Source organism: Pituophis catenifer, unplaced genomic scaffold (genome assembly GCF_029215685.1).
Source record: "Pituophis catenifer annectens isolate HBS135680 unplaced genomic scaffold, rPitCat1.0.hap2 SCAF_6, whole genome shotgun sequence".
NCBI lineage: Eukaryota > Metazoa > Chordata > Lepidosauria > Squamata > Colubridae > Pituophis > Pituophis catenifer.
Genome location: NW_027256886.1, coordinates 51884100 through 51900636, shown reverse-complemented (window position 1 = coordinate 51900636; position 16537 = coordinate 51884100). Strand labels below are relative to the sequence as shown.

The following is a 16537-nucleotide window of genomic DNA, read 5'->3' as shown; positions in this document are numbered from 1 at the left end:
ACTGAAATACATGTTTGTATTTCTAGCTTAAGTTCTATTGTCATACCTGGCAGTGATAATATTTACAGTATATCCTTAATTATGTCAATTCTTATTTGATTTAATTAAATGTTCCTAAATAGTGATCAAAGTGAAACACTGGTAACCCATTACTTCTAACTATGTAACGAGTCCTTCAAAATATTTAACATTTCAATAATATATTTCCTTTCCCATTATAAAGCAATTTATAATTTTTTCCTTTTTTCGTGGTAGGGATACTAAAAAATCATGGAGGAATATTTTATATTAGTACTGATGTTAGAATATTTTCTTCAGGTTCAGCCGATATATTCACATTGCCCATTAGGACTTTGGGGGCTCAGTGGGAAGAAGACACGTTAATTCATCTAAGCTTGATACTTCTTACCATCATCTTTGCCACCATCCAGAGATTGCCTCCATAAAAACTGAGGCTGTATTTTAGCTTTCAATGGAAGCTCTTTAAAAAAAAAAGGTTGGGGGGGGGGGGTGTCAGGCAGAAGAATAAAACATTACAGAATATACAAATGCATTCTTGTTTTCTCAGACGCAAGTCCCTTGACGGGTTGAAAGGTGATGCTTGCGATTTCTGATTCCCAAACTCTTATCTTTAGACTCTGAGGGCTTCTGTTGTGAAATGTCTATCAGTGCACTTGCAATTGCCAGCCCTGTAAGAAAAGATAAAAAGAACATTGTAATACACCATAGTAAAAATATTTTCACAGCTTCCGTTATTCTTTCATGTTCAGGATATACATACTGCAGGTTTTGAAAATGCTTTGGAAGATTTATTTCAGTCTTTGCACGAGGATGGCACCTCAGTATTACCATTTAAGGCAGCCATGTCTTTTTACAAACATTTGTATGAGTATTCATAGGAGACAAGATTAAAGCCAATGAACTGATGTAATGAATAGCAGAACTTTTTGTAAGGTCTTTTTAACCAGAGTTTCAATCTATGACACTTGTTCAGTTCATATCTGTTTCTAAGCGAGAAATAAAATTTCTAACTTCAATGGAGTAATTCAGCTTATTATTAACATTCATGTGAGTTCTGTAAACTGTACAATGGGAGTGAATGCTATTTCACTGGAAAACAGTAATGAAATTATTAAGATTAAAATACTAAGGCTGGTTCTGAATTTGAAATATGCTGCCATAACTGGTTCTTCAGGTCAGTGATGTGGACACCTGGCTTTCCATCATGCATGCATATGTCTCCCAAGGCACATATATTCTCCTATTTATTTATTGTAATGGCATTATGTTCTGTTGAACTGAATTTTGAATTGAGTTCATCCATTCTGAGAAAGCTCCAAGGCAAAATGAGCCTGCCACTGAAATAGCGTTTCCCCCCAGCTTTTCAAGTGGGAAGTGGGTTGAGGAAACTGAGCGTTTAATGTACTGTTTTGTTTTGTTGTACCTCGCCACTATACAAAACATATATGTGGCATATTCAAAGTTAATTAAATACACAGCTATAATCAAATCCTTTTTCAAATCAATATTCCTGGCACAAAATTATTCTTAACTGAATGTTGCATTTATTTCAGGATGACCTTATCAGCAAAATATATGCAAACAAAGTTATAAGAAAAAATATCTGCCACTTGACATTCTTCTGATGAAGTAAACATGTACTGGGATTTAGAGTCTGCCTGTGTTACTGCAAGTATCTATCAGCACTGGGCATACTGACTAGAGCAGTTGAGAATTTTACTGCAGCAATACTCAGAAGTCCACAAATAAGTTTATTCCTGTGTAATATTCATAGCATGACTTTAAGATATTAAGAAAACATCAAACCTCTAATCACAGCTACTTATTGATCTCTGAATTCTAACTCGTGTCTTTACTCTTAGTTTAAGACATTCATTGTCTTAAACCATGTCTTAAACTTAAAAACTACTTTAACAATAGAGTTATTTTCATTAATATCAGATACAGAATGCCTTACTGTTGGTCTAGTAGAATGTCTCCTCATGGCCATCTCAATTATTCCTTTATAAAAAGGTTTTATTTTACAGGAAGTATGACAACATGCAATCTCAAAGTGGGATATCATCTCCAAAATAGTACTTGAAATTTCTGACTGATTAGGCCACTGATTTAAGCATTATGATTTCCCAATTCTTAAAATCATATAAAATGTAGCTTATGAGCTAAAATAGAATTAATGTAATTAAAAAATAAAATTTCAATTCCATAAATACAATTGTCTCAGGTTGAAGCCATGTATTATGGCTTCCATCCATATTGTATCTCTTCCCCACTGTGCCACCCTCTCTCTTGTGCTGTTTGGGTCCATGACAGCTCAGTGAATAGGCCATTTTATTGTGACTGCATTCAATAGAAAGTAATAGAAAGGAGGGTAAGGATGGGAAGAGGCATGGAACAAAAACCATAAATTGACCAGAGATGCAACGTATAAGGGAAACCAATACAAAATGCTCCACAGGTGATATCTAGCACCTGCCAGATTAGCAAAGATGTTCCCTAACATGCACCCAAATTGTTGGAAATGTGGCCATGGTCAGGGCACCTTCTTTCACTTGTGGTGGACATGCCTCGAAGTGAAAAGATATTGGAGTAAAATTCGGAGATGGTTACAAGAAATAATTGGAGAAGATATTGAATTGATACCTGAAATATTTCTCCTGGGAATAGTAAAGAAGGGGTATGGAAAGAAAATGATTCATATTAATACATATAACCACAGCTGCCAGACTGACTTACGCACAATACTGGAAAGAGAAAGCCCTGCCACCAGAAGAACTTATTATTAGGAAAATACTGGAGTGCGCAGAGATGAGCAAACTAACCCATGAAATAAATAATGATGAGAACTCAGATTACTATACTGTGTGGGGAAGGTGATATGAATGGATAAATGATCAAATCAAAGAAGGAGTAAAAGGTGTTGTAACTAAATAGCAATAAACAGCACAAATGACACCAGGTAGATATCATGTATTCATGTATAAACACTGCATATCCGATGTTAAACAGAAATGTTACTATATGTTATGTATGTCTATAAGGTCAATAAACTATCAAAAAAAAAAAAAAGAAAGGAGGGTAAGATCAGTTTATTAAATGCAGGATAATTCTTTGGTTATTCTGCTTCTACAAGAGAACAACTGACTCCCTAGAATAATGTTAAATAACAGGGATTAAATATGCTTCTCAGTGATCCTGGAGATGATACTTTCTCAAATTCATATTTTGCTACAGAGGTTTATTTGTGTGCTATTCCATTTATTTTGTTTAGGACAACAACTGTGAAGGAATCATGCTTTTCAATCTAATACTGCGTGCTGGGACCTACTGAAATGCTGGTAAAGTTCCATTAAAACCAGGTCACTCCAGAAGATCATTTCTCAAAGCATCACACAAATCATCCAAAGAAATTTACTTACTGTTTTCTCTAGGTTCAATACCCTTTCTTGTTATCAAAGCAATACAATTAACTGGGGGATCAATTCATTATTTTACACTGGCATCTAAAAGAATTTCATTTACCAAGTCAAAATGATGCACATATGCTGCTAGCAAGTAGAATTTACATCAAAATGCTACCCAAGAGTCAATAAAAATGCTGGGGCTTAAATATTTATTATATGCTTTACCTTTATTTAATAGGCTTTCCCCCCAAGATAGTTAATATTATTGGCTGGAAATGTAAATTCTATGATAGCTACCATTTATTTCCCCTATTTCCATAGCTTGTTTAATTTACTTTCCCTTCACACATTCCCCATTTGAAAATACCTTCCTACTGATCTGACTGCTCTTATTTTTCAACATTGAAGCCATCGTGTAAAATTAACATGGCTCAATGCTATAAGTCATCTGCCTAGTTTTTTAACATGTAGATATTGAGGTTCATCTAGGAATGAGATCTGTCTATTCCAACATACTTTTATCTGGCATTCTCTGGATGAATTGGGATTCAGTTTTTAAAATGGCTTGAAATTGGGAAAACACATTGTATGAAAGACACCTGTCGTGAGAATATGTTAATTGTCATTATGTTCAAAGTGGGTCTGGTTATTTTGATGAATTTTGCCTAAAGATCAAGAATAGCTTCTTTTATCAAATGCTTACAAACAGACATTAAATGTGTGCCCAATAAAATAAAATTTATGGGAAATTTATGGGAAAATAAAATTTATGGGAATTTACTATTATTAATAAAATAATGTTACATGTATTTGAACAGAGAGAAAACCAGTGTTATTTAGGTTACACATTGAAATATACCAGTCATCTTGAAAGACAGTATGATGGTAATAGTTAAATAGTGAATTTCTAGGCATAAAATTACTTGTGTGCATATATGTGTGTGATGTTTAAGCTATTTATAGCAATTATGTAGAACAATTAATACATATAGAAATAAAATGTACCACATCAAAGCAGATTGCTTTGCAAGGTTTGTAATTTAGATATAAGTGCAACATTGAACATTTCATTAGAACAATAGACATTGAAAGTGGTTTCGTTTTGAACTAGTCTTTTCTTTCCAAAACTTTTGCAAAAGAAAGGCTGCATTATACATTTTATTTTTTTTCTTCCAGCAAAACAGCTTCATTAGGCACGAAAGGTTAATTGTAGCCTTAAATGCAATTCAAGCAACAACACGCAAGTATGTGGTGAATGGAGCAGCTTGAGAGAAGAAGCAGCATGCTATAAACTGTTTGCCCCGCTGAAATGTTTTACTACCTCATTTACTAACTGTCTCCTTTTACTGCTTGTATTCGTAGTTCGTTTAAACCTTTAATAGCTACAGTTTTATTTCAATGTAATCAGATTTAAATAGAAATACCATGGCTGAGGATATTTAAATGTTTTCCTTCCTTGCTGTTTTATACAGATACACACTAACTGATGCAAGGTCCCATTATCTTCCAGAATAAGAAGGCAACACTATATACTTCAGCCTTACTTGGTGTTGGATAATGCAAGCTTTTCCCTTTCTGCTATTGTTAATTTTAATTAAAAATTTATCAAATTCACATTTTTCTCCTTTGTTCGACTGAAGGATGTTAAAGATGACCTGCTAGGTTTGGTTAGGAAGGTAATTGCAATATATTATTGTAACATATCATCCTGGACAGATAACTTTATTAGATAAGATTACATATTCAGGCATTTTCACATTATTATGCAGAATCTGAACATTCACAATACAGAATAGAGGTATAATAAAGCATACATTGGCACACAATGTTTTAGATCTTTTAACCAAATAAAAGAGAATGACCATTAAGTAATTAAATGACATAATTAAGAAGAATTGAAAAGAGAAAAGGTGCTCCCATAATGCTAGTAGAAAATCAAATGCTTCGCCCATCAAAATTGTTCCATCATTACTGCAATTTTTCATTTTATTTCTCTTGGTCTAAAAGCTATTGTAACATGGACAGTAAACTAAATGTAGCTGCATTAGTGCTGTGAACTCATTACTCACGTTATTACTGTCAGGAATCCCAGTGTCCCTGAAAGTTAATGCAACAGTTTTAAATCCCACTGAGAAAATGATGGAAATTAAAATGCCTAATCTGTGGTTACACAGATCACCATAGAGCTCAATAAATGTATCTTCAACTTTATCTCATCAGCACTATTTATAATTACATGCTGCTCCCTTTTTTTAAACTGCATCCTGTCATTTATTATCAACATTTCACTGCACTAAAGCACTCTGCAGGTACATATGAAAATGTCCTGGTTCATCAGTTTTCAACCATTTGTAGCAGTGCCCACATTTTCTTCTTTCATTCATTCAACTCATTTGAACTTTTCTGGAGTTAAAAAAAAAGGTGCAGTAAAAAGATAAGGTGCATTTCTTATCTTCTATCTGGATTATTCATATTATACTGAATGAAGTTTTATCCGCTTCCATTTGGTTCAGCTGTGCTTATTTGGAAACAAATAATACTGAAGCTAATTGATGAACTCCTGTGCTTTCCTACTGTTCACTGTTGCAAGTCATAGTATTCTCTATATGGAGCAACATTTGGACTTTGAAGAAGAGGATGGGGAAAGTCTTGATTCTTTTGAATTTAGGTGTTGTAAAAGATTCCTGAAAATACTGTGGATAGCCAAAAAAACAAACAAGTGGATCATCAAACATATCAAGCCACTCGAGGCACAAATGACCAGGTCAAATAATATTACTTTAGACACATTATGTGAAAACCAAGCCCTCTATAGTGTTAACCCTTCTAAGTATTCCTGACAAGGTACAACCAGGAGGATCACCACTATCTTTATTGTAAAGTTACATTAAATAAAAACTTGCAAGACTGAAAGCATTTCTCCCTTCCATTCTTTTTTAGTTTCTAGAAAACTAGGGAAACTCCCTTCTGAACTGCGTCTCATACTTTTCCCTCACATGGGAACAGAGCTGCCTCTTTGCAGACCATTGACCTGATTGTGGGTCTCACTCCTATCTCGCAAGGTCAACCTATATACCATCACACTAGAGAGGGCTGTAATGCTGGGAAACGGGGAAGAAAACAGAAGAGGATGACCAGTGGCAGGTGGATAGACTCAGTCACAGTGTTGATGGATACATTGTTGGAAGATCTGAAAGATGAGGTTAGAGACATGGAGAAGATCTATTCATATGGTTGTTAAGAGTCAACACTGACTTGATGACACATCATTCAATTGATTCTTACAGGTGAGACTTTTCTAGGCATTGCTTCTTTCTCTATATGATTTCTACTTCCCTTTCCCTCCTTTGTTTGGTTTATTCTTTCATTATACTACATTTTGTTATGTCTCAAGAAAGTTGTTTAAATTAGGCTCCTGATTCTTCCCTCATTTGACTCACTTCAATCTTCTGGTCTAAAATTCTTTGTTTTCATAGCTATTTTGAGTTATTATATGGAAAAGGATATTCTTAGAAGTACTGATATGAATAACAACTCCTTTACAACTATAAATTATAATCAATGGATGTGCTTTAATTTTATGGGACAAAACTTAATTGAATAAATTTGTGTTGGGCAGTATTACATGAAAAAAGTTGCTACAGCTCTTATCTCTAAATCTGTAACAAAATAACCATTATATTTTTAAGAGACAATAATGTATACAGAATTATAAGCATTCTAGAAGCAATTTGTGTACAAGTCACTATCTAATATTGAACCTAGCTTCATAAAAATTCAATTAGAAAGGCTTTTTTGAGCATAGATATTTAATGCATGATAGATTTTTTACCCACATAATCACTTTCCATTTTCATTAATAGCGAATAGTTAATCATAGAAAACATATTTCCACACTCATCATTCTAATTTGCTTTTCAGAAAATACTTATTGATTTGTGACTTTACAAGTAGATGGTGTAATACATTAATTACATATGCAACCTGTGAGATGTTCAAGGCAGAACATAACACAATGATTATAGTGATGTCTCTGCAAGATTATTGCTTTGCAGGTTTTATTCTTCATCAAATACTGTTTTCTGCTATTAAATTACTATCAGTGCATTCAGATGAATAAGAATACATTATTAATATTATTACTGAAACAGAGACAAGCTTAAGTAGAGATTGGAGAACAATTCTCAATACTTTTCAATAGTGGCAAAGATAAATTAATGACAAAATGTGCATGATGACATCATATGTTAGGATGGAAGTTTTCGTGATGAAATAGTCATGTATTTCATCATTTTGGGGCTATACAGTTTGCTGTTCAATCTTTTGATTGGGATATATTTTACAAATATGCAGATACAAAATTTTATAAGCATAATAAAATTTGTTTAATGTTTAATAGCTGTTTCTGATTATGAGAATAAGGATTTTTCTACCAAACAATCTATATAGGATTAAAACTTGACCCCAGTTAATTCTATATGGGTTACAAGTGTGTTCCAAGGACCTGTATTGCAAGCCCAAAGGTGTATAGCATAGCAAGCTACTATATTCAGTATATGTGTGTATGCGTAACTCCATTCCTAAAAAGGAACTAAATCTAAATGATTTGTGCACTGAATAAAACAAATGTTTAAAATAAAATTAACTCATAGAAAGAATTAAATCAATAGACAGCAGAATAACTCCACTCACTGATAGCTTTTGGGCTATTTGAATAACCTTGTCAAACTCTTAGAACTGCTTGTCCCTCAAGATTCTTACACCTCAGTGTCCACTCCCTTGCTCAGCTCTTATGTAAAGACAAAACTCCCTAGAGAGACAGAGAAGAGAGAGAAAAAATTGGAAACCAGAGATGCTTGAGCAGAGTTCAATTATTGTCTAGGACACTACACATCCACTTCATGATCTGTTTTCCTTGTTACCTTCTGGGAGGAGGCTTTGTAGTATCTGAAGCAGAATATCTAGAATATCAGTGAAATATAAATTTGGTATAAAATGGTTTGTCGTGAATACGACTGCTTGAGGGCTCCTGGATTGGAGCTGAAAGGCGAAAGGGATGCAGTATGCTCCATCCCACATGCTGGGGTAGACCAGGTGTCTCGATAGAAACACACACACACACACACACACACACACACACACACACACACATATTGCAGGTATATATTGATATATGTATATAACATGTGTATATGTGTGTTATGAATGTGTTTGGATAGATATACACTTTATGTATGTATTTCGGTAGATATACACTTTCTCTTGAGAGGAGGCAACATAAATTTATTTTTACTGTGTTCAAAGTAAAAAAAAATGACAAAAAAACCTTATCTTAACTTACTAGAAGCCTGAATGCTAATTTGGGTCCTCATTTTACCACCTCGGAAGGATGGAAGGCTGAGTCAACCTTGAGCCTGGTGAGATTTGAACTGCCAAATTGCAGGCAGCCAGCAGAAGTAGCCTGCAGTACTGCACTCTAGCCACTGTGCCGAGGCTCTAATTATACCCAAATGCTGAAAAAGAAGAGGAAGATGTTGTCTATTCATTCATCTATCCTCTTATACCCCAAAGGCGTGGGTAAGTATATGCAAAATAATAATTAATTAAAAAAACAAGTCAAAAATAGGAAAATCTAGTTTTTCATCTGGATATCCTCAAACCAAATACAAATGTAAACTATTTGTTTTAGAGACAAGTAGGGACAGATCCAGCCAATATAATAGTAGAAAAAAGAAAAACAAAATGCAGATGTGGAAAATTAATGGAGATTTAAGGAACTGAATTGAGAGGAAGAATGCTCAGGATAATAATTATGAATCATTTCTCTTTACCTTCCCCTTTTCTGGCTTTCAAAGAGCAATGTCGTGGTGTTTTGAATGATGACTTCTTTGCATCTAAAAGACATTTGTTATTGGAAACTACTGATCAAGGCTAATTGAAATCCAATTAGCACAGTCAGTGCCAGCTTATATGTAAAAGAGCAGTCAGATAAGCCTTGTTGCTAACCAACAGTCTAGATATATGACCACATCTATTTTAGTCTTATTCCCATTGCTATGCCTAGATACTAATATACTTTTCTAAAGCTTGCTTTGAAATGTGTAAGGATGAGTTGACCCTTGTTCTCTTCTTACATGTTCCAATATAGTTCTTGAAAGCTACTATATTCTGAAATGGTTTCTGTTTAGAGTTACAGCTTTAAAAACAGCCGCATGATAGAATTTTTGTATTTTAAACTATATATTTATTACAGTCCAGAAATTTCTGTTGGTGATGTTTTCATGAAGGCAGGTTATTATAGAGACATGCTGGTTTGCTTATTTATTCAGAAATTAATTCTTTATACTAATTGCTAGATGTAACCATAATGTATTTTAACTCATACAAACTGAGTAACTACAAGAACAAAAACGATGTTGTGTAGTTGTTCTATGTTTTGCTGGTATTGCTATCATTTTGCTACAATATATCAATTAATTCTTTAGACTTGTTTTACGCAAAATGTCAGTTATTCAGTACAAAATGCTACAATTAATATTCATCGTATCCCTGTTTCCTGTATTAAATACCATAACAAATAAACTTTGTGATTATATTCAGAATTAAGTCAACCAACTGTAAATCTCTGAAAGATCAACTGTCTGGACTTCTGAGGAAGAAATGATGGACTGAAGAGACTACACAAAAAACAGATGCCCTTTGTGACAGTTAAGAAGCAGCTGAGAAGTAGATTAGTTCCTTCAGCCCTCTCTGGAGAAAGAGAGAACACGAGATCGCCCACGTTCCATTCCATACAGTTGCTCTTAATTATTGATTGCAAGGCAGCAGTCTCCAGAAGGTGGGAGTACCGCGGGATGAGAGTTTTGAATTCTTCCTGTAACTGCAGCGTAGCCTTCAAAGGACACTAAGTTTGCTCTTCCTTTCCTAACCACCTTTGGGGTTGCCTATTTCTTACTTTAAAAAAATTAGACATCTTAGAAATGACAAGGCTAGAAACACCAGGTGAGTGTGTTCAATTCTTAATATAAGAAAAAGAAACTATCATCATAAGCTTTAAGAATCCAAAATAGCAATAGCACTTACACTTATATACCACTTTACAGTGCTTTACAGCCCTCTCTAAGCAGTTTACAGAGTCAGCATATTGCCAACAATTTGGGTCCTCATTTTACCACCTCAGAAGGATGGAAGGCTGAGTCAACCTTGAGCCTGGTGAGATTTGAACTGCCAAATTGCAGGCAGTCAGCAGTCAGCAGAAGTAGCCTGCAGTACTGCACTCTAACCACTGTGTCACCGTGCCTCATAAATAAACAGTAAAAAACAAGAAAAGGATTTGGTTATAGAAAGTTTTAAACAGATTAAGAGGTAGAGAATTTTGAAATATTTGGTTTTGAATATTAAGACTTTGAAATTAATTTTAAAGAACAGATGAATTTTCATGAGAAAGAAAAATATTTTTCCTATTGCAGACATAGCAAAATAGGCGATTTATAATGGCATTCATAGACATTGTTGAAAAATGGTAATAGAATTTTGAATCAAATCCAATTAATCACTGATTAAATCCCAAATGTCAGTTATGTTATGTGTTTTTATGATACCCTGTTCCAAGAAGATATTACACGAGAAGATGCTGTTACAGAAAAAGATTTCCAACATATTTGACATTATTATGGAGAACAATGTGAAGAAGAATTTATTCCTGGATTTTAAAAAATGGATGAGGCTGTATAAATTAAGAAGGAAATTAAAAGAGATAATAATTCCTGCTGAATTTATAAAAGAAGCTTGTCAAATTTTGAAGAAATTTGAGACAAGGGATAATGAACATTCAGATTAAAGAATAAGATTGTTTTATGTAGAGAAAGGAACATACGCTGGCTATTGGGGGTGAGATCTTGGCCTCCTCAGAGAGGGCTCGCAACTTGGGTGTTCTCCTGGATGCACGGCTGTCTTTAGAAGAGCATATGGTGGCTGTGGCCAGGGGAGCTTTTTATCAGGTTTGCCTGATTCACCAGTTGCGTCCCTTTCTGGACCGGGATGCCTTGCGCATGGTCACTTATGCCATCGTCACATCCCGTCTGGACTACTGTAATGCTCTCTACATGGGGCTCCCCTTGAAGAGCACTTGGTGGCTCCAACTGGTCCAGAATGCGGCCACATGGGTGATTATGGGAGCGACACGGCGCACCCATGTAACACCTCACCTGCGTGAGCTGCACTGGCTCCCGGTGGTCTTCCGGGTGCGATTCAAGGTGTTGGTCACCACCTTTAAAGCGCTCCATGGTTTAGGACCTGGGTATGTACAAGATCGCCTTCTGCCAATGATAGCCTCCCACCAGCCAATACGCTCCCACAGAGAGGGACTCCTCAGGGTGCTGTTGGTCGAACAATGTCGACTGGCAACACCCAGGGGTAGAGTCTTCTCTGTGGGGGCATCTGCCCTCTGGAATGAATTGCCCCCGGAGATGCGCATGATCCCCGACCTACGTACCTTTCGCCATGCCCTTAAGACTCTATTGTTTCAACAGGCTGGCTGGCTTAGAAAATGAATTTTAATCGGGTGTTTGTAGTTTTTAATATAAGGGCCAAATTTCTAATATATTTTAAACTGTTTTTAAATTTTATAGGTGTATGTGGTTTTAATATGGCTGTACACCGCCCTGAGTCCTTCGGGAGAAGGGCGGTATAAAAATTTAATAAATAAATAAATAAATAAATAAATAAATAAATAAATAAATAAATAATAAAGTTGTCTTATTTTATAGGGTTAAAATGGGATATGTTGTTATTTTGGGGAAATCTTTCTGGACTTGCTGACATCTAGATGGGAAAAATATATTGGAATTACTTACAGTTAAGAGTTGCGATACAGAATGATGGGTTTTATATTTGTTAACAAATGTAATTATTTTAGGGCTCTATTTGGACTTTTTGCTGACACCTAAATTAAAATGACTTTATTTATTGAACCTGCCTATAGCTAAGTGTTGGGATGTAGAGTTTTATATCTGTTAACTTAAGAGATAACATGAAGAGATAGTGAAATTGTTTATATTTGTTGTAAGGATGGAAAATTGCTTCCATTAGTTTCCTTTATCTTTCAATTGTCTTTTTTCTATCTTGCACCTTTCTATTTCAAATTTGTATTATATCTTATTATTGTAGTTAACATATTTAATAAAAATATGACTAAAAAGAAGACTATCTCACAGTTCCAGCCTTCTCAACCTTTATAATCCTCAACTATTGACATTATTTCAATACATAAATTAACATGTAATTTTTAAAATAGCAACAGAAAGAGAGAAATAAATAAACACTTATAAGTTTAGGGTAGATCTATTAAAAAAACTGGTGCACTGATTTTACTTAGCCCAGCAGAATTTCACTTATAAGTGAGTCACATTAATATTTTTCATCAAGTGAGCTAATATAGCGAATAATAAATAATAGAGAAAAAAGCTGAATCTTACACTGACAAATTATGGAGGATTCTTTGATATTGACAAATGATATACCCACATTTGAAATTTGTTTTTTCGTCCTGTTTCTACTATATAGAATTATGTTTTCCATGCATAATTCCAAATTATAAACTATCTCTCACCTACTCTCACTTACTTTATCAAGTATACGGATAACTATTTTATACTAATTAGATAATTAGATACTATCTAATATTTTCTTCTACCAGATTTTTGTTTTAATAATTACATATTTATTTTGTAGTATGACATTTTTGCATTATACATTTTAAAGGTGATCATTGATTACAAGCTCTATAGAAAAGATCAATTTTCCCCTTTATCACTACCAGGGCATCTTCTTTGACTCAGCACTAATAAATTGAAAACACTGTAATACTTGCAGTAGAATGAAAAGCTTGATGAATGGAAAAAACATATTTGATTCATTTTCCTTAATGACAATCATAACCATATAGAGCTAACAAGATTGTAGCACAGAGAGGAAAAAAGTTAAATAAAATCTGCACAAAGCTTTGTTTACATATTTGTAGGAGAGTAATTCAAAAGGGTCTAATTTCACCTGTGAGAGACTACTTCTCACAGAATCTGTGACTATGATATGCTTGCTTTTTGTATGAAATGGTTTTGGCACAATTTAATAAATGAAACAGGATCCAAATATACAAAATAGACAGAAATGTGCCATATATTTATATAAAAGGATACACTCAGATAATATATGTTACTTCTTTTAAAATTAAAGTCACAGATCATATGAAAGCAAAGACTGAATTCAACAGAATTCTTCTGAATATTGAAGCCAAATCAGATGGCTAGGAAACAGGGATATGATCTGGCTTTACCCGAAATGTAGAATATCGCTTATATCTCATGATATTATCCAACTTCACTTCCTAGAATTTATCTGTACGAATCGTGCTAATATTGATTAATTCTCACTGAACCAAAGTATATGCATCACCATCATATTTATACTAACTTTATTAGGATGTCTTCTGGATGTCCTATTCTAAGTCTATCTTTTTACTCTATTGTTCTGGGAAATAATTTGCATTTAAATATAGAGAACAACAAAACATATTTGCAAACTTTAATAGTGAATGTGAAGAAATGTCTTCTTGAACTTCATGAACTTTCTAAAAATATTGTTACCTTAGCTTGACAAGACCATTTTTGTTTCTGTCTTTTTCTGTATTTGAATCAAGGTAGTTTTCTTCCCCAGTATACATGCTTTAGATAAGAAGTACAGTAGATTTCCCTCATATTGTTTGTGCAATTGTGCAGCTTTGAATGTTTTCATGTGGGCCATAGTAGCAATGATAGAGACATTTTTTTTCTGTTTTGCTTAAGATGAGCCGCACATTACTTTATTGTACTTTAACTACGAAACATTTTAATATATAATAAACAGTGAATCATTTTTGTATTCCTTTATTTCTCCTTATTTCTCCTTCATTTTACCTTTTCTTCATGGACAGATTTTTTTGTCCTTCCAAACATATTTTTAAAAATTTGGTTACAATTTTAATAGCAACTTTGAAAACATTTAGTAAAGCCTAAAGAAAGTATCTGTCTTTAATATTGTGAAACTTTCAAATCTAACTGCTGTGAGACATTAAGAATGAGTCCTATGTAACTGTTTAAAAATAGGCATAAATATAAAGATGTGATGACTAGATGCCAGTTTCTCACCTAATATTTCTGATCCAATACTCCAGCTTCCTATGTTGATTATCCAGAATATCTGTTTGCCTAGATGATTCTAAGATTCTTCTAAGGAGAATCATACATCATATTAGTTGTATCTCTCAGCAATGCTAGAGATATGTGGGTGGAGCTGCCACAGATATGGATGTTTGGGGCATACTTGATTTACTGCCTTTATCATGTTTCATGGCTACATTTTCTTATTGGAAAAATAAGTAAGGTTAGAACAAATTTGCAGGAAACCTCTTGTGAAAATTAGTACTGGATATGGCTTTTTAAAAATGTTATGGATGTTAAATATTAATGTTTTATAAATCATGCAATTTTTCACCTCATTGGAAATTACATAAAGAAAAATATGGGCACAGGACATTTTCTAATCTGTATCTGCCCTATCATAGCTTTGCACTAGTCTATTGGAAACAATTTTTTGGAATACTATTCACATAAGTGGAGGTAGAATACAAATCTTCATTCTCTGGATTTCAAAGTATTCTTGAAATCCTTTAATTTTCGAACTGCAGAGAATTTCTTTTTAAAAAGACAATTTATTTCTCCTATTTTGAGCATCTTCCAGGCTCATTACTGCATAATGTTCTACAGTATATATGATGCAGATTTACAAACTAAGAGAAAAGCATATCCATCATGCGGAGTATGTGAATATTTCTTTAGAGTAATCCATTTAATTTGGAGGCTAAGAACAGGGTAGGAATAAAAAAAAATCCATGATAAATATTCACTATCAATTCTGTGGTCTGGTGTTGACACTTTAGTAGTTTTCAGCAGAATAGGAAATTGGCATATTGAATCATCTGCAGATCACAGGTTTAGGAGCAGATTTTTGTTATAATGAGTGCACAAAGGCTGAATTACTACCTGCTAAAATAACTAATGAAAAGTAACTGCTGGAATGATTCCCCCTTTAATGATGATTTCTAGTTCATTCTAATCAATATTTCAATTATTCTAAAGATAACTTGGAGTGTTCACGTTAAGTACTGCATGTTCAATTTTCCTATTTCCAATTTAAACACAATATGATATTATAATATATATCTTAAGGATTTTATAGTCACTAGGTTATAGTGTTAGATTTACACTAAAATAGTTTAACACATCCCTTTGAAACTTAAATTAATAGTAATTAAACACAACTAACTAATGTCTAAATTCAGTTTTAGACATAGATATTTCCTTTGTTCATTCTCCATGATATTGAGGAGAATCTATTTGTTTCACTACCTTCTCTCCATGCACTTTTTAACATTTCTGGTGGTATTTAAACTCCTGCCTGCTTATTTCACAAATATGAGTGTTAAACTAATTTAACTTCTAAACAAAGAGCTAATGGTTCTGTGCAGCAGTTTCTGTGGTCTGTAAGATATGGTTTGAAGATTCTTCTTCTAAATTATTCTTTGGTAATGTTACAGGTCTTTAGAAAATAATATATTAACTAACCTAGGGGTTTGAAATTAGTCTAATCTATGCCTTGCTTTCATATTTCATAACAAAATAATTGGTTGTACATATTTCCATTTAAAGGCAGTCTGTATTAAAGGCACAATATTTGCTTTTGCTTTAGAGGTTATTTTTCAGGAGATGTAAATCTGGCAATGTATTATACAACCATATCATACTATGCTCTTGGGAAGGTTTTTTAAAAAAACTCGTTTAGCATTTCAAATACTGTCCTAATTTAAATTAGATTTTATTTTTAATATGTATTTCTTCAAATTTATTTGCACTACTGCAATCTTTGAGATCGTGTGTTTGCTGAAGCAATAATAAACCCTGAAGAAACTTTACTCTATTTTTTTCTATAGCACCATCTACTTTCGTTTTCTTTTTGTTCCATTTTAGCTAGTTGGGAACATTTTTTAAAATTAATCAATCAGGAAAAAAAAATCATAT

At 33.5% G+C, this 16537-nt stretch overlaps 1 protein-coding gene across 2 annotated transcripts in view; it reads right to left on the bottom strand.

Annotated features, from left to right (window-relative positions):
- Positions 1-281: 281 nt before the first annotated feature.
- The window catches only part of ATRNL1 (attractin like 1), a 478418-nt gene continuing 462162 nt past the window's right edge, over positions 282-16537 (bottom strand). For both annotated transcript variants that reach the window (XM_070944958.1, XM_070944957.1), the window contains one exon: positions 282-689. In XM_070944958.1, the coding sequence (XP_070801059.1) occupies positions 565-689 (125 nt within the window). In that variant the 3' untranslated portion in view covers positions 282-564. The remainder of the gene's footprint in view (positions 690-16537) is intronic.